This window comes from Eulemur rufifrons, chromosome 29, assembly GCF_041146395.1.
Source record: "Eulemur rufifrons isolate Redbay chromosome 29, OSU_ERuf_1, whole genome shotgun sequence".
NCBI lineage: Eukaryota > Metazoa > Chordata > Mammalia > Primates > Lemuridae > Eulemur > Eulemur rufifrons.
In genome coordinates this window covers 8,361,968-8,389,349 of record NC_091011.1, presented here as the reverse complement: position 1 = coordinate 8,389,349, position 27,382 = coordinate 8,361,968, and the positions used below count along the sequence as shown (strand labels likewise).

General features: G+C 38.9%; 1 protein-coding gene across 1 annotated transcript in view; it reads left to right on the top strand.

The window, feature by feature from the left end:
- ABCA13 (ATP binding cassette subfamily A member 13) overlaps positions 1 to 27,382 on the top strand; it is a 459,896-nt gene that overhangs the window by 11,991 nt on the left and 420,523 nt on the right. Inside the window, 2 exon segments of the mRNA XM_069462020.1 lie at positions 7,332 to 7,425; positions 12,029 to 12,152. Of these exon segments, the coding sequence (XP_069318121.1) occupies positions 7,332 to 7,425; positions 12,029 to 12,152 (218 nt within the window).

The window sequence follows — 27,382 nt, the reverse complement described above, 5'->3', positions numbered from 1 at the left end:
AAACAAAAATCTGCTGGAATTCCGTTAGAATTTCATTGAGTCTATAGAGCAATCTGGGTGGAATGAACATCTTTATGATTTTGAGTTTTTTATGCATTAATAGTGTTCATCTGTTCATTTATTTAGGTTCTCTTTGGTGTCTTTCAGTAAAGTTTTATCATTTTCTTCATGAAATAATTGCACACACTTTAGTTATTTTTTTTGCTTTAGACCCTTTATATTTTTTATTGTAATACAAATTGCATCTTATTTAAAAGATATGTGTTCTTACTAATTCTTGCTGTTGTAGAGAATTGTTGTGAGACAGATATTGGATTCTTCTATGAATATAAGTTTAGAATTTTCTTCCTGTAGTAGACTACTATCTAGCACAGTACTATCAATTGTTGCTTTATATATTTGGAGGCTATTTTCTGAAGTATATACATGCATAAAATTATTATATATATTTGTTTTACCAGTCTTTTTATATATGGTGATCCTCTATGTAACAACATTCCTAATCTTAAAATCTCTTTGTCTGATATTAACATAGCTAATTTGTTTAACATTTACCTGCTACACCTTTTTCATCTCTTTACTTTCAACCACTCTGTGTCCTTATATTGTAGTTTTATCTATATAGTGTATAGTATTTTTTTCTATAAAATCAAGCTTGAAAATCCTTGTCTTTCAAATAGTGAGTTTAATCCAAGCATTATTTGAAATTAAAGTATATTATGTGAAAGTTTTTAAAATGTAAGCCTGTTGTTGGATAACTTGGTTTCTGATAGCTGAAAAATTTCTTCTACTTAATTCTTAAGAAATCATTTTTCTGAGTATACAAGTCTAGATTGACAGAATTTCTCTCAGTGGTCTAAAGATATTTAACTGTCTTCTGGCTTCTTGCTTTTGATGAGTCTTTGGTAATTCTAATTATTCCTTTGAGGTAGTGTGTCTTTATTCCTTGAATTGCTTTTGAGATCTTCTCTCGATAAAAGTTTCACCACACCATATCTTAGTGTGAATTTATCTTTTCTAGTAAATGTATTTCCTTTATGAATTTGTGTCTGTCTTTCATATGTTACAAAATGTTCTCAGCAATTAGTTATTTAAATATTGCCCCTCCTGCTTTTTTCCATTCCTCTTGAATCTTACACTTAAAGACTCAGTTCATGACTTTTTCTGTTTTTAATTTATTTTTTGATCAGTCTCCTCCCCTCAGTTCTTTGGAAATTTTTTTTTTACTTCTAGTATGACCAGCAACAACAAAAACTACATTCTCTTGGGAGGTATGGCCCTGTTGTTTCTAGGCAGCATAGTGCTGGAAACAGAAATCATATTAATGGATTTTTAATTTTGTCGCATTTTCCTCTGGTCTGGATTCACTGTCAAGTTTTTTTTCTCCCTCAGTGTTCACGGTTAATATGTTATCTGTATTCTTTCATCCTTGAGAATATATGTATATTGGTTTTTGTTTAAGGGCCATTTTGGTTGGGTATCATTTTTTAAAAATCATACCTTCTTCCTCTTAGAACTTTGTAAATATTGATGCATTGGGTTCCTAATATTGAATGTTTTGAAGACATGTTTGAGGATAGCCTGATTTTTCTCCCTCTTGTTAGTTACTTTTCTCTCTCTCTAGATATCTGTAGTATTCTTTATCTTTGAAATTCAAGAGCTTGAAGTTTAATAGCTTAGTTTAACTATGGCTTTTCCTTTTTTCTTTCTGAAATACAGTATCGTTTTTTAGTCTTCTTCTTCTCCGTGTTAATGGAAATTCTCCTGTGTTATATGCACGTATTTTTTGTCCCATTCATGGGGATTTTCTACTTCAGGGACGCCAATTATCCTTATGTTGTATAGTCTTTATTTTTCAAATATATTAGCTTTCATTTCTCAATATTTTTGCCTTTGAAAATGTTTTAAAAATATCACTGTTGTTATTTCACATTGTTTCTTTATTTCAGAAATTTAAATTTAACTAGTATGTATATTCTTTTTATGGTTTCTAAATCATTTAGAATTCCACAGTGATGACTTGACTTTTTTTGTTGTTGTTATTTTTTCTTTTCATTTATTTATCATCTTTTTTTTGAACTTTTGTTTCTGAATGTTTGCTGTCATTAAATTGTTCCTAATGATAAATCAACTGTAAAGAAATTTTTCATTTTATTTGAGTTGTTTCTTCTCTAGTCATGCTCTGTGACTTTCTTTTGTTTGCATCCTTGCTTTTTTGTTTGTTTGTACCCCTGCCCCACCCGTACATTTAGACAACTGCTGTGCTCTCTTTTAATCTGTCTCACACTTGGGCAGCTCAGCCCAAGTACTACATTTGTTCTTGACTCTCTTTTCAATAAGTCTTGGACTAGTCTGATTTCTCCCTCAGTCTCTAGTGTGATCTCTGAGCTCATCCCGCATGCTCCAGGTTTGTCTGGCAGAAGGAAATGGTCCAGACGATATTGGAGAAGTGGGAGGGGAATCATCTGAGATGAGATGCAAACTTCATGTGCTCTCTTTTGACATTTTGTTAAATGTTTTGTACCAGGTTTGCTCCACCTCATTGGGGATATTGTTCCCCAACCTTGAATTCTTTTTGCATTTTAATATGTAGCCTTGGAGACTTTCCCAAGAGAGTCAGCCTCACTGTTCACTTTTCTTGTTGCATTTGATCATTCCCAGCAGCAGTTTCCCCACCTCCTCTGTTGGAAGAAGTTTTATAGGGAGACTCCTTTGGGGTGTTTGTCTCCACAGATGTGGGTATTGCAGAAAGTCACTGTTATGGTCTGAGATGTGAGAAATGACCACCTAAAGACCAAATTGAGCCAAATCAGGAGTCTTTATTAGCTGGCCAGTGACTACTCTCTGCACTGCCCAAAGGTGGCACAGAAAGCAGCCGCAAGCCTTTGAAACAGCAAGTTTTTATATTGTAAGTTTGTGGGTGGAAAACTATTAAGATAGAGCAAGCATGTGTACAAAAAGCCTTGAGTAAGCATTATATCATTTTCTTATCTTTGGTGTAACAGGATCTATGCAGTTTGGGCTCTGGGCCATATCTTGTTCACGCAAAACATGAGTGTCATAATAGCTTCACACAAAACGTGGGTGCTGTAATCATCTTACCCAGAACATGGGTGTTGTAGTCACTTAGGAATTTCTGTGCTGGGGGTACTATCTTTTTTTTTTTTTTTTTTGAGACAGAGTCTCACTCTGTTGCCCAGGTTAGAGTGAGTGCCGTGGCGTCAGCCTAGCTCACAGCAACCTCAAACTCCTGAGCTCAAGGGATCCTCCTGTCTCAGCCTCCCGAGTAGCTGGGACTACAGGCATGCGCCACCATGCCCGGCTAATTTTTTCTATATATATTTTTAGCTGTCCATATAATTTCTTTCTATTTTTAGTAGAGGTGGGGTCTCGCTCTTGCTCAGGCTGGTCTCGAACTCTTGAGCTCAAACGATCCGCCCACCTCGGCCTCCCAGAGTGCTAGGATTACAGGCGTGAGCCACCGCGCCCGGCCGGGGGTACTATCTTGAGTAAGCAGGAGCAAGCAGGTTTACAGAAGCAGAATGGCAGATTAATGATTTTTCGGTGCAAAACTCAGACTGTTGCAGTCATCAGGATCCTGAGGGTGCATCATTATGGCTTTAGAGATGCTGGACTGAGTTAGGCCTGAGGCATGGTGAACTTGTCTGATCTGCTCTAAAAATTTGTTAGTGACTTGTTTATGTTTTCATATTAGGCAAAGACAAATTTTTCCCTCTTTTTTCTTTCCTCCTTAATTTTGTCTGGGAAAAGAAAAAGTCTGTGAAAAAGTTTTAATATACTATTTTACCCAGGGGTGTACATGCTCCCATGTATGTATTGTTAAGGTCTCCCCAAATGCCATTGTGGCTCAGCTGTACTGAAGGAACAACAGAAAGGTTTATATTCACCCTCAGGCGGTAGTGTGAGAGGAATGGGGAATGGGACAGGGACCTGGCCATCCATGGAAGCCGTGGTGAGAGGCCTGGGGATGTGAAGCTCAGGGTGTGGAGCTGAGCACATCCACCCTCTTCTGGGGGAGCCTCCCTCCCAGCAGAGTAGAGGGCTCGTGGTGTTTGCAAGGGTGGCTACTGTTTTTTAAGCACTGATAGGTTTACCAGATGAGTATTTTTCTTGAGAGCAGAGCCCACAACAGCATCTACTTAGGCGCCTTTGCACAGCATGAGTATGGTTTTGCTCAGATCAGTTCCTGGTGGTAAGAAGCCAGCACTGGAGGGCCTGGAGTGAGGGAGACACGGCGAGGCTCTAGCATTCATCAGAAAGCGTTCCAATTAACAGGGATAAGATTAACAACAGTAAGGAAGATTCCAGGATATAATGACACATGAGAAAGGAAAACATGATAAAAAAATGTGATGAGAAAGTGAAGGCTGCTTTTGCAGCCCTGCAGAGAAACAGTCTCCTGAAAGGAGGTGATTCACTCACTCACAATGGACAATGACACAGCAGAACTGGGTGTCTGGATACTTTTCTCTTGAATGAAGTAGCTTCAGATTTGGAACAATGAAAGATTTTTCCTACTGTGTTTGTCAGAAAGGTCAGTGACCAGCTTGTAAATAAAAAACTGAGATATTGTGGTGTTTTTTTGTTTTGTTTTTAGGTTTAATTGAAGTTCTATTTTTATTTCAAGATCCTCAGAGAAATTTCTAAATTGTGAGATGTGGGATTTTATTTTTTTACCAATGTTGTTTCCATTTGAAACAGGAGATTTGCCTTTGATTTACAGACTGGACTGATAAATATTTGTAATTTTAGAGTTGCTACTGACTAGTATAATTTGGCTCTGGTAGGGTCCTTTCAATTATATTTGCTTTGTGTGTAGAGAAAAATTTAGGCACAATAAATAAAAAGATTGATAAATTGATTCCATAAAAGATTTAGACAATAAAAAGGTAAATAAAAATTGGAAAAATATTTATAATACCTTACGCCAAGAAAGGGCTGAATTCTTTAATTAAAAAATAGGAAATTATGGTTTATAAGTCAGTTAAAAAAAAAAAAGAACAATTTAATTGAAATATAGTTACCTGAAAGAACAGAAAGAGATAAGGAATTATTACATACTTATGAAAAATACTTGATCTTAATAATTAAATAAATTTATTGCTATATTTTTATATCATTTTAACAAAGAATTAAAAGTTTGTTAATCCCAGGTGCTACTGAGAGTGTTACTGGACTGAATGATGATTAGCTTAGAATGAGGGCATTTTGTTATATCTATCCAAATTAAAAATCCACATTAAAAATGATAGACACTTTGGCTCAGTAATCCCATTTAGCAATGTTACCTCACAGATACATTTACAAAAGCCAGACATGGAAAGGAAACTCATGACATCACTGGCCCCAAACAGAAAATGATGGAAATTTCCATAATTAGGTAATTGGTTAAACAAATTCAATCCTATGGTAGAATATTATGTAGTCTTTTAAAGCAATTAGGCACATCTAGAAGTGCTCATATGAAAAATTGTTTCTAAAAACATTAGTTATGATTATACATGTTTTTTATAAGTGAACTATTAAGATAATTTATTCGTTGGGAGAGTAGTGGTAATCTTTCTGTACCTTTAAAATTTCCTGATCACGCACATGCTTATTTATTTATTTATAATATCAAAAGTTGTTATATACATAAATCTTGGGTCTATAAACCATTTTTTATTTTCTTTATAGCTCTGTCTTAAAAACAGCTATCAGATGTTACTAAAAATGAAATAGAATAAAAAATTGTTTATTCTTTATGGTATCAAGTCATTGTTTAATATGAGGTACATTCTAAATTTTGCTAGTTTATGTTCAGCCAGAATTAATTATTGAATCTTCCCCTACCACCTTCCTACCCCAATACTCCAGTAAATTATTAATTTGCTATAGAGGATGACCAAAATGACTTAAATGAACTGTGATCTCCTGAGTGTCCTTGTCTTTTCTTTCTAGTTTAATTATGATCCCTTGAACCAGAGGGTGACCTCCCACAGACATTTTCTCTATCAGAATGTGTGATATTGGGTTTCAGCACTTTGTCAGAAAACTTTTGATCATGACGCACTTTTTGGCACAAGAAATACTTCCTCATGGACGATTTCAAAGAGGGTGCTTTCTTTTCTTCTTTAATTACACCAGGGATCGAAATACTCTTTTCCACCTGTGTTTTGTCTTGATGGATTCAGGCCACTCACCTGTTCACATTTAGCTCCGCTTACAGGGAAGGATTACGACAGTGGGGTATGACCACAGCAGTGTGCGGGACAAAGGAGCAAATGCCACCAGAAGGTCATTTTAGTTCAGAGCATTATAACTGGGAGTCTGAAACAGTAAGACATCCTCTTCAGTGTTTGCCTGGTCATCCTCAACTTGAAGATTTTTGGGTTTTTGTGTGTGCATTTATTCAATACCTTTCCTGTTTTGTGTCTGGCTATAAACTTTCATTTTTATAGAAGGATATCACCTGAAGTCAATAGAAGATTATCTACCATAAAAAACAAGTGAAGAATGATGACAATAAAAATAATTTTATGATGATCAAGACTTTTCTAAATTTAATTTTTCTTTGGGCTATACTTTACAGGTGGTATTTCTTTCTCAAATAATCAAATTTCATGTATCAATGGCAGTTCCTTTTCTTTTAACTTTGAAAATTCAGGGTTGTACAAATTATTGCAATCCTTTTGGGTAGCTCTTTTGTAGTATGTGTGAAGAGATTTGGCTCCAGTGATCTTAGTTTTAGGAATTTATTCCAATCTTAACAAAGTAATTCAAAAGAAAAATTATTTATACACAAAAATGTTCCTTGATAGAAGAATAGGTATGTGAATTATGATATATCAATTCAGTACGAATGTTATGCAATCAGCAAGCTGAAAATTATGAACCTCATGTGGCACTATTGAAAAATATGCATAAGATGAAGGTAAATGAGAAATGAGTGCTACCACCAAAGCTGGAAAAGTATCTGTTTGGATGCAAAAATCAGGAATGTTAAAGAAATTAGAAAAATAACATTTAATTTGTTGGAGTGTGGGAAATATGAGTTAAGTTATTAATTTCTTTAATGTCATAAGTTCTGTAATCAATAAAAATGTGCAGAAAAAGGAGAAAAGCAGAAGTGGGGTCTGGTGGGAGGACAGGGAGATGACGCAGTCGCAGATCTGGACGCAGTGACAAATGAGCTAGGCCTTCTCGGCGGGCCCCTGTCCCAAATGATTGTAGACACATAGTAGGGATTATAATAAGCTCCTTCAAGAGATGGAAACATTGTAAAGCTCTGCAATTTATTCAAGTGCTATATTTTAAAAAAATGTCCCCAGGTCCTTTCCCTTGCTGAATTCTTCTGGCCATGTCTCCTGTTCATGATTCTGACAGTACTTCGTCTTCAAGAACCTCCCAGACACAGAGACAATTGTAAGTTTGACTTTTTAATACAGTTTTTGAATTAAAAACCTTTAGAGAGAAAAAAATAGTGCTCTTTTTTCTGTTCTTTGTATACTCTGAATTCTGAGTAGAATGAATAAAGTTTTGACAATAGCAATGTATCTCAGGCATGTGCCGGTAAGCAACTATGTAGATTTTTTCTTTTCAGAATGATATTCGTATATGTTTACTCAATCTAGCAGATAGACTTCTTCTTCCAACTAAACTGACACAATTTGGGCATAAGAATATAAACCATTATAAATATTGGAAGAGTAGAAGAAGAAGGAAAAGTGGGAGATGCATTTCACAGTTAACCAACAAGATATTGATGGTGATGATGGTGGTGATGATGGTGATGATGGAGATGATGATGGTGATGGTGATGAAGGTGATGATAGTGATAACTGTGACGATGACAACCATGATGGTGTTGCACCAATAAGCTGTTATTGATAACTTCCTATGTTCCAGGAACATGATTAGACAGGCCATTTTGTTAATCTGATTTGAAACCTCAATAGCTTCATTCTTGAAAAACGATGGCCTGTTTTGTTTCTGTCAGACTATGCCACTTAAAATATGTATAGCGTGGTGATTCTGTAAGTGTTACATGAACAAAGGATTATGAAGTGTTGAGATTTACCCAAAATAGTGCGTCAGCTATATTCAGGTTTTACACATAGAAAAGGGAACAGTCCTAGTAGTTTCTCTTTGTTTTTGGGGGTTCCATTGTGTATTGCAGAAAATGGTGATGCCGTTTTAGTAAAACTACATTTAGGAAATGTTGAAAAGCCTTTCAGGGTTCCTAGTTTACTAATTTATTCATTCAGGAAATTTGTATTGAGTGCCTTTTGTGTTTCAGGCCTGCTGCGGATAAAATTGTGGACAAGGTATTTTCCCTGCCTTTACTGAACTGTAGGGCCAGACTATCACAATATGATGGGAAAACTGCCATGACGGGGTTTCATACAGGGGCCGTGTGAGCACGTAGGGGGGTGGCCAACCCGCTCTAGGGCAAGGCCTCTGAGGAGCCAGCAGTGTGCAACTTTGTCAGTAAGGGGTGCAGGAGAGGAATGGTCTAGGCAGGGAAGACAGCACGGGGCAAGGCCCAAAGGGGAACAAAAGCAGTTCGTTGTGACTAAGAAGCAGAGACATGGCTGGGGGAGTCAGCAGGGTCAGATCCATAAAGGGCTTGGTGTGGTGTGGAGGACGGTGCACTCTCAAAGAGCGCTGAGGGGCCATCGAAAGGCTTCAGGCAAGATCATAATACGATGGGCATTCAGGGGTCAAGTTCTAGATGCTGGCCGAGGTTGAACTTGGGGTGGAGAGCAGCACTGGAGGATGCAAGGTCAGTTTACGGAGCTCTCGAGTAACCTGGAAAGGGATGGTTGTGGTGTGCAGTAAGGGGAAAGAGCAGACTGGACAGACGTGAAGGAGGAGGATTGAAAGGAGCAACTACTGGCCGGGTGCAGGAGGAGGGAGGCCTCCGACTGGGGCCACTGGGTGGAGCACACACCCTCACCCAAACTGAAGAGGTGCGGCCAGAGTAGGGGTTCGGGGAGCTGTGCCCAGTGTGGGCACTTTGGGCTGAGCAGCCCCGTCAGTCAGATCACGAGTCTGGAAGCCCATAGATGAGGACTCCCAAGGAAGAGACATAGAACACGGGAGACCCAGGACATGGAAGGGCACATTCGAGGGCCAGGCAGAGGGGACAATGGCAGCAGCCAGAGTGCTGGAGGGAAAATGAAGAGAATATGGCGTCTGTCTGAGAAGCACTTGAAGGAGGTGTGGCACAGTGGCAGGTGCTGTTGCCACATGTGTGAGATCAGGGCTGACGAGTCCCCAGGGCAGGTCAGTGGCATGGTGGCACGTGGAGGCCCCAAACTGCAGTGGCCTGAAGAATGAGGGGTGATGAGAAGGGGGAAGGTACGTGGGAGAAAACCAGGCTTACTGTGCAGGAGAAACAGGTGGGAGCCTGCATGTGACCTGCGGGTAACACGGCATCCAGGGCTGATGGGAAGCCTCCAGCTGACAGCGGCTAATACAGAATTGAGAATTATTTGGTTGCAAATAATAGCGTGTTCAATCTGCAATCCAGTGTGGTCCTAGCTCAGTCCTGCCATATGGAAAGAGCAGTTTATGCTGTTCCTTATCCCCAAAGTTTCCATCCATTTCTTAAACATTTCTTAAGCTCTTGCTTTGTATCAGGAGTTCAGCCCAACAAAGATGTGACGTAAAGAAACCCGGACATGTTTCCCAGAGATTGAGTCAGATGAGCATTTTTAGGAAGGGAAGGATTTGTCAGAGTCTCAAAGTGATCCAAGAGCCAAAATTGTTTAAGGACCATATGTTGAAGCTCCATCGTGGCACCCACCAGCTCTGTGGCCACGGGCACAGGGCATAACCTCCGTGAGCTTCCTCTCAGTAAAGACAGCTAATTTCTCCTGCCTCCCAGGGTTGCCGTGAGACTCAGCGAGAAAGCTGGTCACGAGCATAGGGCCAGCACGGGGCCTGGCACAGAGATGACCAGCGAACATTCGTCCCCCTCCCTCACGCTTCCTGCTGTTTTGGGGTGGCCTGATGTTACCATGTCAAATTCTCAGTCTTGGAGACAGTGTGTCCAGGGCTAGAGTCCTCAATTTCTGATGCACTGAACACCCCACGTGGCAGCCACCATTCCTCGTGTGTTCCTGAGAGAGATGAGACATAGACGTCACGCCAGGGAAACACACCTTTCATCATGAGCTGGGCTGTTTCTGAAGCCTGAAGTGGCTGCTGTGAGGACCACTTGAGGATGTTCTGCCCCTGTCCTGGTGCGGGAGAGCTCGCTCCCCTTCTTGTGCTCTGCCTGGAAAGTACCTTAGAAAAGGTGAAGTGGATTTGAGGATTTTAAAATGAGGCCTAAGACTGCATATATGGATATTTTCACTAGGAATAAATAATCTTCTAAAGTTAAGATTCCTTGCATAGAGAAGTAAAGTTTACCATTAAGTACCCTGAGAGATGAAAAATAGAAGCTTGAGAAGCTTTGTCGATGTATCTGCCCAAGTGAAATATTGTTTGTGCTGGTGGAGTCTGGCCTGGGCAGGGGGACAGGCACAGGCATCGAGGCCAGAATAAGCCCAGGACGCTGCTGCTCCCTCGAGCTACACACGGCTGTGAAAACACCGCTGGGCCAGGGCTGAGTGGCCTTTGCGTTCCCACTTCCATAGACAGGAGGAGAGGAAATGGTCAGGGATGCAGAGGGACCTGGGAAAGTGCGCCTGGTCTCAGATGGGCCCTGGGGATGCTGGGGTGCTGGACAGACGTCTCCATTCTAGGGCTGCTACCTGGGGAGACAATAGGGTGGGGGAATGAGTGTTCAACTTGGAGCCATTCTTTGGGGTGTGTGACTTGGGGAAAGACAAGTCTGGGAGCCTCGGCATCCTTATCTGTAAAATGGAGGTTGTAAAGCCCATTTTTAATTGTGTTCCATCAGATGTTCAAGACCTTCACACTTGGTTATTTGTATTACAAGGTGGCCCAATAATACCAAGCCAAATCTGTAGTCTTGGAGACAAATTGTATCCAGAACTAGTGTCCTCAAAATCTCTGACCCACTGAACCACCCCGCTGTGGTGATTACCATTCCTGATGTGTTTCTGAGAAAGACAGGACGCAGAAGTCATGCACCTTTTATTACTAGCTAAGATATAACCCCAAATCCCTCTGTGGTCTCCATTCTAGAGCACTGGGCCATATGTCTGCTAACAACTCAATTTGCCCCCTTAGTTAAAAGCCTATTCATGTATTTTTCATTCATTCATTCATTCATCATTTAGTGAATGTCTTTTATGTGTTAAATGCTGGGCATAGTGGGTCTCCAGGTTCTGGGGAGTGAGATCATCTCCCAGACCAAACTAGACTTGAGGGGAAAGGCTGTTGCCAGGGTTTCATGACCACAGTAGATTAGATTCGGAACTTCCGAGTTGCCTGCAGTCAGCACCCCCACCACCCCATCCACCCGGCGCTGTGAAGAGCAGACATGGTTGGGGCAAGTGTGAACAGTCCTATCTCAAGGGAGGTGGCTTATTGTAGCAACTTTTGTCCTGAAAAGTCCTACGCAGTGTAGAAAAACTTTCTTGCATTGTGTGATATTTAGCAATCACACTCAAACATTTAAGAATTCAAGTTGTATTGAACTTGAAATTTTTGTCAGAACTAAAAACTCCTAAATTTTTATATGAAAAGGGAGGAAGCATGCATTCTTATTCTTCCTGCCCAAGGCCTGTTTCTAGAGGGCTGTGTCTGGAGGCCTGGCTGTGCATCAGAGCTACTGCCACCCGTGGGTGGGGAAGCTAGTGGATCGCACAACTGTGGCTGCTCAGAGCCATTCTGCCTTGAAGGGTGAGTGCTGGCCCTCGGGCAAAGGCATTAGGTATAAAGCGTTTTTTGTTTGTTTGTTTTGTCTGAGTCCTTAGATCTCCTTTAAATTAATAACAGGGCTAACAATATAATAATTTGATGTGACATATTACAATTCTAACTCAACAGGAATTCCATTGCTGGTAGCAGGAATAAGGACTCACTTGTTTTTTGCTTCTGCATCCAGGTTACTTGCAAGCCCGGGATCTGCCTAGCCAGGGTGTTCTTCTCTTTGTCCAAGGCCTTCTTTGTAACACCGGGTCCAGGTGCAGAAACATCAGCTATGGAGGGTTGATGGAGCACCATCTTCGGTAAGAGAAACAAACATTCTTTCCAGAATGTTTTAGTAAAGCCTCAATAATTTGGGACAGGTCAGAGATCATAAAAGTATGGAATTTAGAGTTAAAAGAAAATCAGTTTTAATTAAGTTCAGAGTCACACACTAATGGCTCCAACTCGTGGTTAGTGTCCAGTAGGAGATCGTTTCACTGCTGTTTCAAAACCCACAGAGCAATTGCTGATTAGCAAATGCCATTTGCATGTACCAGTTTGCTTTCTGTAGGTTAAAATTCTGACTTCAAAATTACTGCCTGGCCAACTTTTCATTTTGGTGCCAAATGCCCACCCAAACAAATTATCTTTTGAGCTACCTACTGGGTTTTTCTTACCGTGCTATTAGTTGATCAGAAGCCTATCCCCAGCTGAGATCAAATGAGAAGTCATCTCTTTATTCTTCATATAACCATCTAAATGCACTACATGACAGGCAAGTTGCCTTCTCTGATTCTCTCTATGCCTGCAGGTGCCTATGGCATCAGTCAGCATTGAAAATCAAGAAGAGAAAGAGCAGGAGGGATTTCATGTGAAAAGAGTCAAAGTGAAGGGTTTAATTGGAAGGCTCCTGATTGCTCTGGAAACTTCTCCCAGGTGAAGTTAGGAATGGAAGGAAGTGACTAGTTGATCATGATAATTTGACTTTATCATGTATGAATGATCTGGGTTTTGTTTTATCTGTACTTACTGGTATTGAATAATTTAACATAAAATGTAAAGCAAATGTTAGAATATATGATCTTTATCTTTTAACTTAAAAGAGAAAAATTGGAAGTTTCCAGATAATTTTGGACACATCTGGTACGATATTTATAAATGGTGCTATTTTAGTCCATTTGGGCTGCTATAACAAAATATCATAAGCTGGGTGGCCTATAAAACACAAGCTTTTATCTCTCATAGATCTGGAGGCTAGGAAGTCCAAGATCAGGGTGTTAGCAGAGTCCAAGTCTGGTGAGGGCCCTTTCCTTATGGATAAGGCCCCCTAGCTGTGCCCTCACACGGTGGCAGGAGGCCAGGCAGCTCTCTGAGGCCTCCTTTGCTAGGGCACTAATGCCAGCAGGACGACCTAGTCACCTCCCCAAAGCCTCTGCCCCCAATACCATAATCTTAGCAGCGGACATATAAGTTCAGACCACAGCAGGTGCTTACTGTTTTTGGGAAAGGCCATACAAAAGTGTGACATAAAGAGAATCATTTGAAAATAGTGTAAAATCATAACCCTGAAAAGTTTGATGATCATTTCTCGTGTGTGTGGTGAAAGAAAGTATACAAAACTGTCTTTCTGGGAAGCATTAGAAGAGCCTGGGACTTAGTATTTTCATTTCAGATCTTTCTTATATCTACTCCTTACTCAGAAAGGGAAGTTTAAATGATGTTCAAGAGGAAAGAATAGGACTTTGCAGCCAAACAATACTGGCTTTGTTACCTTTTGGTTCTGTGAGTCTGTGCAAATTAACCTCTCTGAATCTCAGTTTTCTCACTTACCTACTTCAACTGTCGTGGATATTAAAGACAAAATACGGAGAACATCTAGCACAATGCATGGCACAGAGCATTCAACCAATGGGAATTAATAATAACAAATTCTTATCACTATGGCTGTAACAATTATAAAATATTATTTGACATCAAGAAATAATCATTTTTTCTCTATGTTTTTCCATTTCAACACCCTCACTTCAGTGTGTGGAAACTCAGAAATTATAAAAGCAACCTCTTTAGAGTATCTTCCAGACTTTGTAGACTCAGTTTTTATAATGTTCCCTACCCCGGCGTCTAGCTTCTTTCTAAGTCATTCCCTCCATCACAGCTAAGACTGTGATCCTTGTTTCTTTAAATGGCTTTTCTGACATGAAGAAGCACCAACATTAGAGGCAGTGAGAATTCCTTCCATGCCTGTACCTTGGGGCCCGCACAATGATCAGCACCTCCCTCCCCTTTCTCAGCACCTTCTACAGCATCGCCAGCCTTTCCCTTTTCATTGTCCCCTTCCACGCAGACTTCACACAGCCCAGATCTCTCCTATACGATGTGCAGACAGCTCTACCATGGCCAGCTGACTGCTCAGGATGAAACGCTATGGCCTCTGCACACTGAGGAAGGAAATTCTGGCTGGTCCTGGGGTTTCATTCCAAGCCCTTTTCAGTAGCTTAGTGGAGAGCTGGACCTGGGGGCATGAGTGAGAAACAAAGGTGTCATCCAAGCCCCTGCCATCCAGAGACCCTTTCCTCACTCAGCCACTTCTATGAGAAGGAAGCTCTCCCTGTCACTCAATCACCTGTCCATCTGTATAGAGCATTTCAGGGCTGGGTCCCTGTCCTGGAGTCCTTTCCATGCCCCACCTAAGCGTGCCTCTTGGTGGACTGTTAAGAACTTGGGGGATTGTGTGTGTTCTGCTACTTTTTTATTTGTGAATTTCTTCCCCCAAAAAACTTACTTTGTTTTTACACTGTGTTTCACATTTCAGTTTTGTTTAAGGAATTTTTTCCTACCTGAGGTCATAAAGGTAATTTCGTATCTTATATTTTTAAGGTGTTATAAGTTTTCCTTTCACATGTAGTCTTGAATTTATCTGGGATTTTTGTCTAGGTATAGTGAGGGTGATGATCCAATTTCATTTTTTTTACCCATTTGGGTAAGCAATTGTTTCAGTTCTATTTATTAAACAGTTTATCCACTTTGCATTGATTTTCAATCCTACTCTGATGTGAATTAAGTTTTCACATGTGCTGCATCTGTTTATGGCTTGTCCAATTTGTTCTAGTTCCAGCCATCCTTTGAACCATACTTCACTGTCTTTCCCACAATAGCTTTCTAATTCTTGATGGAGCAAATATTTCTACTTTGCTCTTCTCTTTTAGGGAAGTCTGTCTGTTCTTCTATATAAATTTTACAACCTTGTTGTAAAGGTCAAAGAAAAGAAACCTATTGGAATTTTGATTGGAGCTGCATTGAATCCCATGATCATGATGCATCATTTAATTTACTTAGGTTTTCTTCAGTGTCTTTCAACATAACTTTATAGTATTTTTCCATGACAGTCATAGATATCTTTTGTTAAATTTTTTACTGGTTACTTTACATTTTTTGTTGCTATTGCAAATGGTATGCTTCTATTTTTATTTATTTTTAATTTTTTTGTTTCAATAAATTTAGGGAATACAAGTGTTTTTTTGTTACATGGATGAATTGTATAGTGGTGATGTCTGAGCTTTTTGTGTATCTGTCACCCGAATAGTGTAAAGTGTTACCAAGTAGGTAAGTTTTCATCCCTCATCCTCCCACTTCTGAGTCTCCATTGTCCATTATGTCATGTTGTATGACTGTATACCCACAGCTTAGCTCCCATTTGCTAGTGAGAACATCTGGTATTTGGTTTTCCATTTATGAGTTACCTCACTTAGGATAATGGCCTCCAGTTCCATCCAAGTTGCTGTAAAGACACTATTTCATTCTTTTTGATGGCTCAGTAGTATTCCATGGGGGTGTGTGTGTGTGTGTGTGTGTGTGTATGTGTGTATATATGGACACATGTTTTCTTTATCCATTCATCAGTTAATGAGCACTTATGTTGATTCCATGTCTTTGCAATTGTGAATTGTCCTGTAATAAACACATGAGTGCAGGTGTCTTTTCGATATAATGACTTCTCCTTTGAATAGATAGCCAGTAGTGGGATTGCTGGATCAAATGGTAGTTCCACTTTTAGTTCTTTGAGAAATCTCCATACTGTTTTCCATAGAGGTTGTACTAATTTACATTCCCACCAACAGTGTAGCTATATATCAACTACTATATAACTTCAGGGAAGTTACATATCAACAGTGCATTAGTGTTCCCTTAACACCACATCTGTGCCAACATCTATTGTTTTTGACTTTTTAATAGTGGCCATTCTGACAGGCTGGTTTCTCTCTGTAGTTTTAATTTGCATTTCCCTGATGATTAGTGATGTTTGGGCATTTTTAATTTTTTTTTATCATTTGAAAAATGTCTGTTCATGTGGTTTGCTTACTTTTTAATGTTTTTTTTTTTTTTCTTGTTGATTTGAGTGCCTTGCTGTTTTTGGGTATTAGTCTTTTGTAGAATATTTAGTTTGCAAATATTTTTCTCATTCTTTAGGTTGTCCATTTACTCTGTTGATTATTCCTTTTGATGTGCAGAAACTTTCTAGTTTAATGAAGTCCTATTTGTCTATTTTTATTTTTGTTACATTTGATTTTGGAGTCTTAGTCATAAATTCTTTGCCTAGGTCAATGTTGAGAATAACTTTTCCTAGATTTTATTCTAGACCTTTTATGGTTTCAGGTCTTACATTTAAGTCTTTAATCCACCTTGAGTTAAGTTTTGTATATAGTGAGGGGTAGGAATCCAGTTTCATTCATCTGCATGAGGCTATCCAATTTTCCCAGAACATTATTAAATTGGGTGTCATTTCCCCAGTGTATGTTTTTGTCTGCTTTGTTGAAGATCAGTTGGTTGTAAGTAAATAGTTTTATTTCTGGGTTCCTTATTCTGTTCCATTGATCTATGTGTCTACTTTTATACTAGTTCCATGCTGTTTTAGTTACTGTAGCCATGTAGTATAATTTGAAGTCAGGTAATATGACTCCAGATTTGTTTTTTTGTTTAGGATTGCTTTGGCTATTTGGGCTCTTTTTTGGTTCCATGTGAAATTTAGGGTTGTGTTTTCTAATTCTGTGAAAAATGATGAAGACATTTTGATAGAAATTACATTGACTCTGTAAATTACTTTGGGCAGTATGGTCATTTTCACAATATTGATTCTTGCAATCTATGAGCATGAAATGTTTTCCCATTTGTTTGTGTCATAGATTTCTTTCATAAGTGTTTTATAGTTCCCCTGGTAGAGATCTTTCACCTGCTTGGTTAACTATATTCCTAGATACTTTGGTTTTTTGCAGGTATTATAAATAGTATTGAGTTCTTGACTTGATTCTCAGCTTGGTTGTTATTGGCATATAGAAATGCCACTAATTTGTGTTCAATAAAATTTTGTAACCTCAGACTTTATTGAATTCACTTATCAAATCTAGAAGTCTTTTGGAGGGGCCGTTAGGGTTTTCCAGGTATAGGATCATAACATTGGCAAACAGAGACAGTTTGACTTCCTCTTTTTCAATTTGGATGTCTTTTATTTTTTTTCTTGCCTGATTGTTCTGGCTAGGACTTACAGTACTATGTTGAATAGGAGTGATCAAAGTGGCATCCTTGTCTTGTTTCAGTTCTTATGGGAAATGCTTTCAACTTTTCCCCACTCAGTATGATACTGGTCATGAGTTTGTCATATATGGCATTTATTATTTTGATGTATGTTCCTTCTATACCTAGTTTGTTGAGTGTTTTTTTTTTTTTATCATGAATGAATGCTGGATTTTACTGAATCTTTTTTGTGTCTCTATTGAGATGATCATATGGTTTTTGGTTTTAATTCTGTTTTTGTGGTGAATCCCATTTACTGATTTGGTATGTTGAACCATCTTTGCATCTCTAGGATGAAATTCAGTTGATTTTGGTGAATTATTTTTTTGATGTCCTGTTTGGATTCAGTGTGCTACTATTCTGTTGAAGATTTTTGCATCTATGTTCATCAAGGATATTGGTCTGCAGTTTTATTCTTTTTGTTGTGTACTTTCCTGGCTTTGGTATTGGGGTGATATTGGCTTTGTAGAATGAGTTAGGGAGGATTCCCTCCTTCTTGATCTTTTGGAATAGTTTCAGTAGGATTGGTACTAGTTCTTTGTACTTTTAGTAGAATTCTGCTGTGAATCCATCTGGTCCTGGGCTTTTTATTCTTGAGAGTTTTTTTTTTTTTAAATTACTGATTCAATCTCACCACTCATTATTGCTCTGTTCAGGATTTCTGTTTTTTCCTGATTCAAGCTTGGGGGGGGGGTTGCATGTTTCCAGGATGTTATCCATTTCCTCTAGATTTTCTAGTTTTTGTGTGTAGAGGTTTCCATAGTAGTCTCAGATGATCTTTGGTATTTCTGTGGTATCAATTGTAATGTCTCTGTTTTTCATTTCTGATTGAGTTTATTTGAATCTTCTCTCTTCTTTTCTTGGTTAATCTAACTAGTGTTTTACCAATTTCATTTATCTTTTCAAGGAAACAGGTTTTTGTTTTATTGACCCTTTATATTATATTTTGGTTCCAATTTTGTTTAGTTCTGCTCTGATCTTTGTTATTTCTTGTCTTCTGCTAGCTTTGGGTTTGATTTATTCTTGTTTTTCTAGTTCTTTGAAGTGTGATGTTAGGTTGTTAATTTGTGATCTTTCTGTCTTTTGATGTAGGCATCTAGTGCTGTAAACTTCCCTCTTAGCGCTGCTTTTACTGTATCCCAAAGATTTTGGTAACTTGTGTCATTATCATCATTCATTTAAAAAAATTCTAAAATTTCCATCTTGATTGATTATATCATTGACCCAAAGATCATTCAGCAGCAGGTTGTTTAATTTCCATGAATTTGTGTAGTTTTGAGAGTTTCTCTTGGAATTGATTTTTAGTTTTATTCCACTTTGGTCCAAAAAATACTTGATATGATTTTGATTTTTAAAATTTATTGAGACTTGTTTTATAGGCTAATGTATGGTCTATCTTAGAGAATGTTCTGTGCGCTGATGAGAAGAATGTATATTCTTCAGTTCTTGGGTAGAATGTCCTGTTACATCAGTTAGGTCATTTAGTCTAATGTCCAACTTAAGTCCAGTGTTTCTTTATTGATTTTCTGTTGTGATATCTGTCAAGTGCTGCCAGTGAGGTGTCGAAGTTTCACAATATTTATTGTATTGCTGTCTATCTCTTTTCTTAGATCTAGTAATGTTTATTTAATGAATCTGGATGCCCTGGTGTTGGGTGCATATATTTAGGACTTTTATATCTTCTGATTGAATTGATCCCTTTATCATTACATAATAACCATCTTTAACTATTTTTACTGTTATTGATTTAAAGTCTATTTTATTTGATATCAGCATAGCTACTCCTGTTCACTTTTTTTTCTGTTGGCATGGAATATCTTTTTCCATCCATTTACTTTCAGTCTATAAGTGTCTTTATTAGTGAGGTGGGTTTCTTGTAAGCACCACATTGTTGGATCATTTTTTTAAATCCATTCTACCAATCTGTATCTTTTAAGTGGAGCATTTAATCCATTGACATTCAATGTTAATAATGATACGTGATGTTTGTTTCTATCATAATGTTAATTGTTATCTAGTTGCTTTGTAGTCTCATTTGTGTGATTGTTTTATTAGACTTGTGATTTTTATATTTTCATATATTTTTTATAATGGCAAACATTGATCTTTTGTTTTCATGGTTAGAACTTCCTTGTCCATTGCTTGTAGGGCCAGTCTAGTGGTGCTGAATTCCCTCAGCATTTGCTTGTCTGAGAAAGACTTTATTTCTCCTTCACTTCTGAAACTTATTTGTTTAGGATACAAAATTTATGGTCAAATGTCTTTTCTCTTTAACAAGTCTTCTGACTTGTAAGTTTTCAGCTGAGAAGTCTGCTGTTAGTCTGATGAAATTTCCTTCACTGGTACTTTTTTCTTGCTGATTTTAGAATTTTTTTCCCCTTTACACTGATTTTAGATCGTACGATAACTACATGTCTTTATGAAGTCCTTCTTGCAGTGTATTTCCCTGGAGTTCTTTCTCTTGTATCTGGATGCAAGATATAATCTCTAGCAAGATTAGGGAAGTTCTTCTCAATTATTCTCTCAGACAGATTTTACAAACTCTTTGATTTTTATTCTCCCTTGGGAGTATCTGTGATTTATAGGTTCAGACACTTTACATAATCCTATAGTTCTTCAAGGCTTTGTTCATTTTTTAAAAATCTTTTTTCTTTATTTTTGTTTGACTGGATTAATTCCAAAGAACTGTCTTCAAGTTCTCAGATTTTTTTCCTGCTTGGTCTAGTCTATTGTTGTAGTTTTTGATTGTATTTTTTAATTTCTCCAATGAATTTTTCATTTCTGTAAGTCCTGTTTGTTTTTTCTTTAAAGTGTCTACCTCTTTGCTAAATTTCTTGCTCATATCCTAAATTAATTTTCTGATTTCTTTGCATTGGTTTTTAGATTTCTCTTAAATCTCATTGAGCTTCCTTACAACCCATATTTTGAATTCTTTATCTTGCATTTCAGAATTTTCATTTTGGTTAGGATCCATTGCTAGAAAGCTAGTGTGATCCCTTGGGAGTGTGATACTACACCTTTTTTTTTTTAATATTGCCAGAATTATTATGCTGATTCCATCTTACCTGGAGAAACTGTCATTTCTTAGTTCTGAATTTACCATCATTTGGACAGGACTGCTTCTTTCCTGCTTTCAGGTTGTGACTGTAATGTACATTGGGTAGGGTCATTTGGCTTTGCTTCTAGGTGCTTTCAGGGTCCAAAGCTATGTATGAATTTATTGGTGGCCTTAGCATGGTGGTTTTCTCAAATGCTGGTTATAGTAATGGTGTACAGGGCATGTGAGTAGGGTCTTGGCCTCATGCAGAGATGGAGAGGTCGAGGTCTTGAGAAGTTTATCTCATTCCCAAGTGCTGTGCATTTGTGTCAGCAGGCTTATATTGTGTTATGCAGTTCACCCTCCAGGTGCTTGCAGGTAAAATTTGCCTGTGGCAGTATCAGTAGGGTATATGTTTGATCTTTTCTAACCTGAAGAAACTCTCTGATAGGCCAGTGGCCTTGGCTTGGCTCTCAGTCCCAGAGGGGGTTGAAGCTGGGTGGAGCTGGACCAGACTGGCCTCCCTCAGGTCTCCCAAGCAAGCATGACCCTGCTGGGGGTGGTGGGGGCGTGGTGCAGACTCTGTAAGATTTTCTTGTTAATAAATAGTCTTAATGTGGTGGAAATTGCCCCAGGCAGCAAGGATGCCCACCCAGGACATAAATTATAGCTCACAGGCCACATTCCTCCCAGTCTGGGCAAATGCCCAGTTCCTGCACCTGCAGCAAAAGCCCACACCTCGCTTGCCTCTCAGTTCTGGCCATGGGGATTTGTCCCCACTTGAGATTAGATTGCAGATCTCAGTACGAGGCCGCTCTCAATCTGTGACCGCTGCCTAAGTTACCTGGCAGATTTCTGTGAGGTCTGCTATGAGTTAGGATCAGGAAAGTCTTCCTTAATTAGTGCTGGGATCTGTGAGCACACACAACACACTTTCTGATGTTGTTCCTTCTCACAGACTCCCACCTCCCACCAAATCAGACCCAGTGCTGGTAGGGTCAAGGAGCTCCCCAGTGAAAATGCATATCACACAGAGACTCTCTCTCACCCTGAAGCCTCTGAAGGCTCAGTATTTTGCCTGATCCAGGGGGAGCGCTGCTGCCTCCCACTCCATTGAAAGTATCCAAAGTTTCTTTCACTTTTTCTGTTGGGCTCCTATGTTCCTTCTTGGATAAAAGTGCACAGTGTTAATCTTTACACACTATTTTGCTCTTTCCAAGTGGGTAAGGCACACTAACACAGCCACCAATTCTCCATCTTTTACAATTAAGACTTTTAATTGAGAAATGTGGTGTGTCTGTTCATTTATTCAGCACAGTGGTTTAATATCAACCTCACCTATTGTAGTTGAACAATGGTATGTCTAAGTCCCTTAGCTTTATATTTTAGAAAATGTAGAAAGAGTTTCCTACAGATTTGTACCTGAAAAAAAGTTGTCGAGATGCTTGCACAAGTGGTAGTTGGTGACGAGAGGTCAGGTGAATATGGCGGATGAGGCAAAACTTCATAGCCCAATTCATTTAACTTTTGAAGTGTTGGTTGTGCGATATGTGGGTCAGGCATTATCGTGGAGAAGAATTGGGCCCTTTCTGTTGACCAATGCTGACTGCAGGTGTTGTAGTTTTTGGTGCATCTCATTGATTTTCTGAACATACTTCTCAGATGTAATGATTTCACCAGGATTCAGAAAGCTGTAGTGGATCAGACCGGCAGCAGACCACCAGTGACCATGACCTTTTTTGGTGTAAGTTTGGCTTTGGGAAGTGCTTTGGAGCTTCTTCTCAGTCCAATCACTGAGCTGGTCATCACCGGTTGTATAAAATCCATTTTTTATTGCACATCACAATCTGATTAAGAAATGGTTCGGCATTGTTGCATACAATAAGAGAACACACTTCAAAATGATGATTTTTTTGGATTTTCGATCAGCTCACGAGGCACCCACTTATTGAGCTTTTTCACCTTTCTAATTTGGTTCAAATGCTGAATGACCATAGAATGGTCTACGTTGAGTTCTTCTGCAACCTCTTGTGTAGTTGTAAGAGGATCAGCTTCGATGATTGCTCTCAATTTGTAGTTTTCAACTTCCGATGGCCGGCCACTGCGCTCTTCATCTTCAAGTCTCTTGTCTCCTTTGCAAAACTTCTTGAACCACCACTGCACTGTACATTCCTTAGTAGTTCCTGGGCCAAATGCATTGTTGATGTTGCAAGTTATCTCTGCTGCTTTACGACCCATTTTGAACTCGAACAAGAAAATCACTTGAATTTGCTTTCTGTCTGACATCATTTCCATACTCTAAAATAAATATCAAATAAAAAGCAAGTAATAAGTCATTAGCAAAAAAAGTAAAGCAAGAAATGTGCATTAAAATGATGTATAACATAACCAGATTTATTTAAGAATGTATTCCAATATCAAATGGCAAATTTCAAAAAATGCTAAAACCGCAATTACTTTTGCACCAACCTACTATCTCATTTGTCTTTGTGTTGTTTTGAAGTCAACTTTGTTTGATATTTACCTATATGCTGAGGCTTTGTTTTGATTAGTATTTGCATGATATATATTTTTCCATCTTTTTACTTTTTAGCTATATGTGTCTTTATATTTAAAATTAGACAGTATATAATCACATGATCTTTGCCCTTCAATGTTTAAACCATTTATATTTAATATGTCACATTTAAATATCACCACTTGTTTTCTACTTTTGCCATCTCTTTTTTACTCCTGCTTTTTTCTTTATTTTCTTTGTTTTTGTAAATTAAGTTTTTCTTATTCCATTTTTCTTGACTACTGACTTATTAACCATACCTTTTTGTTGTACTTTTCTAATGGCTCATGCCAGTTTATACTGGTTTATGCCAATTCCTAATGGCTTATGATAATTCATTTATATGTAGGAATGATTCCTAAAAGTAGAATTACAGGTCAAGAGCTAAATATGTATTTGATTTTGATGCTCTTCTCCAAATGCTCCTTTATGGGATTGTAAGAGTCTGCATTCTCAATTTCAATATATGAAGATATCTCTTTTCCTAGTGAAACCAGTAGAGGATGGTGTTGAACTTTTAGATTTCTTTCAATCTGATGTATAAGAAATTATATCTCAGTCAAGTTTAAATTTCATTTTTCTTATTCATATTTAATTTTATTTTCTTATTCAGATGCTGAACCTATTTCTATATCTCTATCTACAATTTATAATTATCTTCCTGATAAGTATTTATTCATGTCCCTTTTCCCTTGTTCTCTTGGTTCATTATTTTTCTTCTTGGTTTTTAGAGACTCTTTACCTATTAAGGACTTAACCCCTTGGTGATATGAGTTGTAAATATTTTTTCCTGAGTTTGTCATTTTTTTTTTTTTTACTTTGTTTATTTTCTAACTTTCATTTTGAAGTAATTATAGACTCCCAGGAAGTTGTGAAATACTCTATATAGTCCCGTGAACCCTTCATTGGGCTTCCCCAAATATTGACTTCTTATATAACTACAGTACAACGTCAAAACCAGGAAACTGACATTAGTACAATAGTGTTAAGTAGACAGCAGACCTTATTCTGTTTTTATCAGTTTTTACATGCACTTGTGTTGGTATATGTGTGTGTGTGTATTTCTGTGCAGTTTGATCCCTTGCACAGGTTCATGTAATCACTACCACAATTAAAATATAGAACTATTCAATCAACACAAAAAATTTTCTCATGCTACTCTTGTATAGTCACTTTGACCCACCATCACCACCTTGTCCTCAGCAGTCACATTCTGCTCTACATCTCTATAGTTTTTTTTTTTTTTTCATTTATTTCAGCTTATCATCATGGGGGTACAAAAGTTCAGGCCACATACACTGCCCATGTCCCGCCCAATCCCCCGAGTCAGAACTTCAAGCGTGTCCATTCCCCAGCCAGTGCGCATTGCACTCATCATGTAGTTATACCCCATCCCCTCCCCTACCCCCCAACCCCCCCGAGTCAGAACATTCAAGCATGACCATTCCCCAGATGGTGCGCAACGCACTCATCATGTAGTTATACACCCATCCCCTCTCCCCACCCCCCACCTCAGTCCGACACCCAATTGGTGTTATTCCTAAATGTGTACTTAGGTGATGATCAGGGAAACCAATCTGCTGGTGAGTACATGTGGTGCTTGTTTTTCCATCTCTATAGTTTTATAATTATGAGGTGCTATGTAATGGAATCTTAGAGAACGTGATCTTATGAGATTGATTTGTTTTTTTTCCACCAAGCATACTGCTTTTAAGATCCATCCATCTTCTTGCATGTGCCAACAGTTCATCCTTTTTATTGCTTAGCAGAGTTTCAGTTCATGCCTTAATAGAAGTTCTTTTTTATAGTTTATTGGTAGTCTTTTAAGCTGAAAATTGTTCTGTGTCAATAAAAATCTAAGTCCAATAAAAAGAAATTTCTTATGTCCAGAGAAAAAGCTGTCAAATATTGATTGAACAACCTCTTTCCATTGATATTTTAGAATGATGACTGGGTTGGAAATCTCTGGTAAGAACGCACCCACGCAGGGGAGCCAAGGGTGTAGACAGAGATTCTGAAATCCCCTCAAGCACTTAGAGCCATTGTTTCTGATCTGGAGTTTGGATCATTTTCTTTCTAAACAGACCTAAAGAAAGTCCCAAAGAATTCTTGCTCCTTCTTGTTTTGTCAAATGAGAGTTCCTCAAATTCCACTCTAGACTCTTGTCCTACTATAGATCTCAAAAGCTGCTTCATCCTCAGATGCTCCCCTGGTGCACCCCTGCCCCGGTTGGAGACGGCCAGGCCGGGCTCAGAGCCAGCCAGCCTTACTCCTGGGAAGGTGTTCCCATGGGTGCTGCCTCTTCGCCGGCCCAGATAAAGGCGAGGAGTAACGTGGGTCTGCCAGGGCAGTGTTCTAGAGAGTTACTTCTGCCTTTGGTTCTGGTTGTCTTAGAAATAATTCTAATTCAATAAGAACTTGTTCTATTTATGTAAGTAAAAATTAGTGAAAATTGTAATAGGAAAAATATTCATATTGCTTTATGTTGCTCATTCATTCTTGTCGCATCTCTGCTGAAAACGCACATATCTCAGCGTTAGCTGTACTGTTGCAACTGTCCTTCATTCTTATTTACAGAGAGCTGAGTGCCGGCTGATCCTCACAATCCTATTAGGAGGATTTATTGTGATATTATTTTAAAGATGATTTTCCCAGGGCAACACAGCGTGAAAATATTTTGACTCCAGGGGAACTCTCACTGGGTCTCAGTTAGCTCATCTTCAAACTGACGGGTGGGCCTGAACGATGATTTCCGAGGCTCCTTCCACTTCCCGAGGCCCCTTCCACTTCCCGCATCCTCAGGCAGCTCCTTTGTGGAATTGCGGGAGTGTTTTCAGGTGCAAGATTTGGTTCTTGGCCCTTTGAGAAGGTGATTCTCGGTGCCAGTCTGAAGTCTGAGAAAGTTTACTCATCTCTGCAGGTGGCCATCTCTCGTCCTCCTGCATTCTAATCTCCAAGCCCTCTCCGACCTGGCCAGGCCGAGCATTATACGACAAATGTCTGCACACCTACATGATGAGTGTGATGTGCACGGTCTAGGGAATGGACACAATTGAAGCTCAGACTTGGGGGGATGGGGAGGCATGGGCAATGTATATAGCCTGATCTTTTGTACCCCCATAATGAGCTGAAAAACAAACAAAAATAAAGAAAGAAAGAAAGAAACAAAGAAAGAACGAACGAACGAACGAACAGGACTCAGGAAGAAGGAAATTGCTCTGCAACCAAATCCTATCACAGTCCTGGGATTTCCCCGGTCCCCTGAAATTCTCTCTCTCTCCCTCACACATGCACATGAAAAGTAACATTTAATCAATGATTTTCTTTTTTTTTTTTTTTGTTGAGACAGAGTCTCATTTTGTTTCCCAGGCTAGAGTGAGTGCCGTGGCGTCAGCTTAGCTCACAGCAACCTCAAACTCCTGGGCTTAAGCGATCCTACTGCCTCAGCCTCCCGAGTAGCTGGGACTACAGGCATGCACCACTATGCCCGGCTAATTTTTTCTATATAGATTTTTAGTTGTCCATATAATTTCTTTCTATTTTTAGTAGAGACGGGGTCTCGCTCTTGCTCAGGCTGGTCTCGAACTCCTGACCTCGAGCGATCCACCCGCCTCGGCCTCCCAGAGTGCTAGGATTACAGGCGTGAGCCACCGCGCCCGGCCAATGATTTTCTTATATATTTTATGCTATAAACATTTCTCATGTTAGTGACAGTTCACAATCTGATCTTAAGAAGAAATTGAGGCACTTTTGAAATAATAATTAGAAAAAGAACATAAGACCAGTCTATTATTACAGGGGAAACTCATCTTGACTTACATCAATCTCTATAATCCGATAATTCTCTGGTTTCCCAGGAAAGAGTCACGTTTGGGTGAGGCCCGAGAGCCTGAGTCGCGGTTCACAGCTTTCAGAGCTCGTTTTTAGCATTTAACATGAGGCCTCAAAAGAAAAGTAGTAACTGATTTCTTGTTGAGCTTTTGGAAATCTAACCCACCCAAGTTGAAGGCCACTCTTTAAAGGGTGAGATTTCAGGCAAGGGTAGCAGCACCTCTAACAAAAGGTGCCCTGAGCGAGCGCTGGGCACACTGGGCTCCAGACCTGGCTTTGCTGCCAACTGCCCACTTGCTTTGAACAGATTCACCCTGATGGGCTGGGCCTTACTTCCTCATCTCTAAATGGCTGTGACCTGAAAGTCATTGAATTTATTTTATTCATCAGTGAATATTTACTGAACCTGCTCTGACTTCATTATAGGTTGTGAGAGTTAAGTAATGGTATTTGTGAAAGAGATTTTGCTTCCTCTGTCATGCAAGCTTTTTATTATTTCATGGTAAATTTACATGTTGACAACTGTTAATTCATTTTCACAATATTCTCTAATTTGT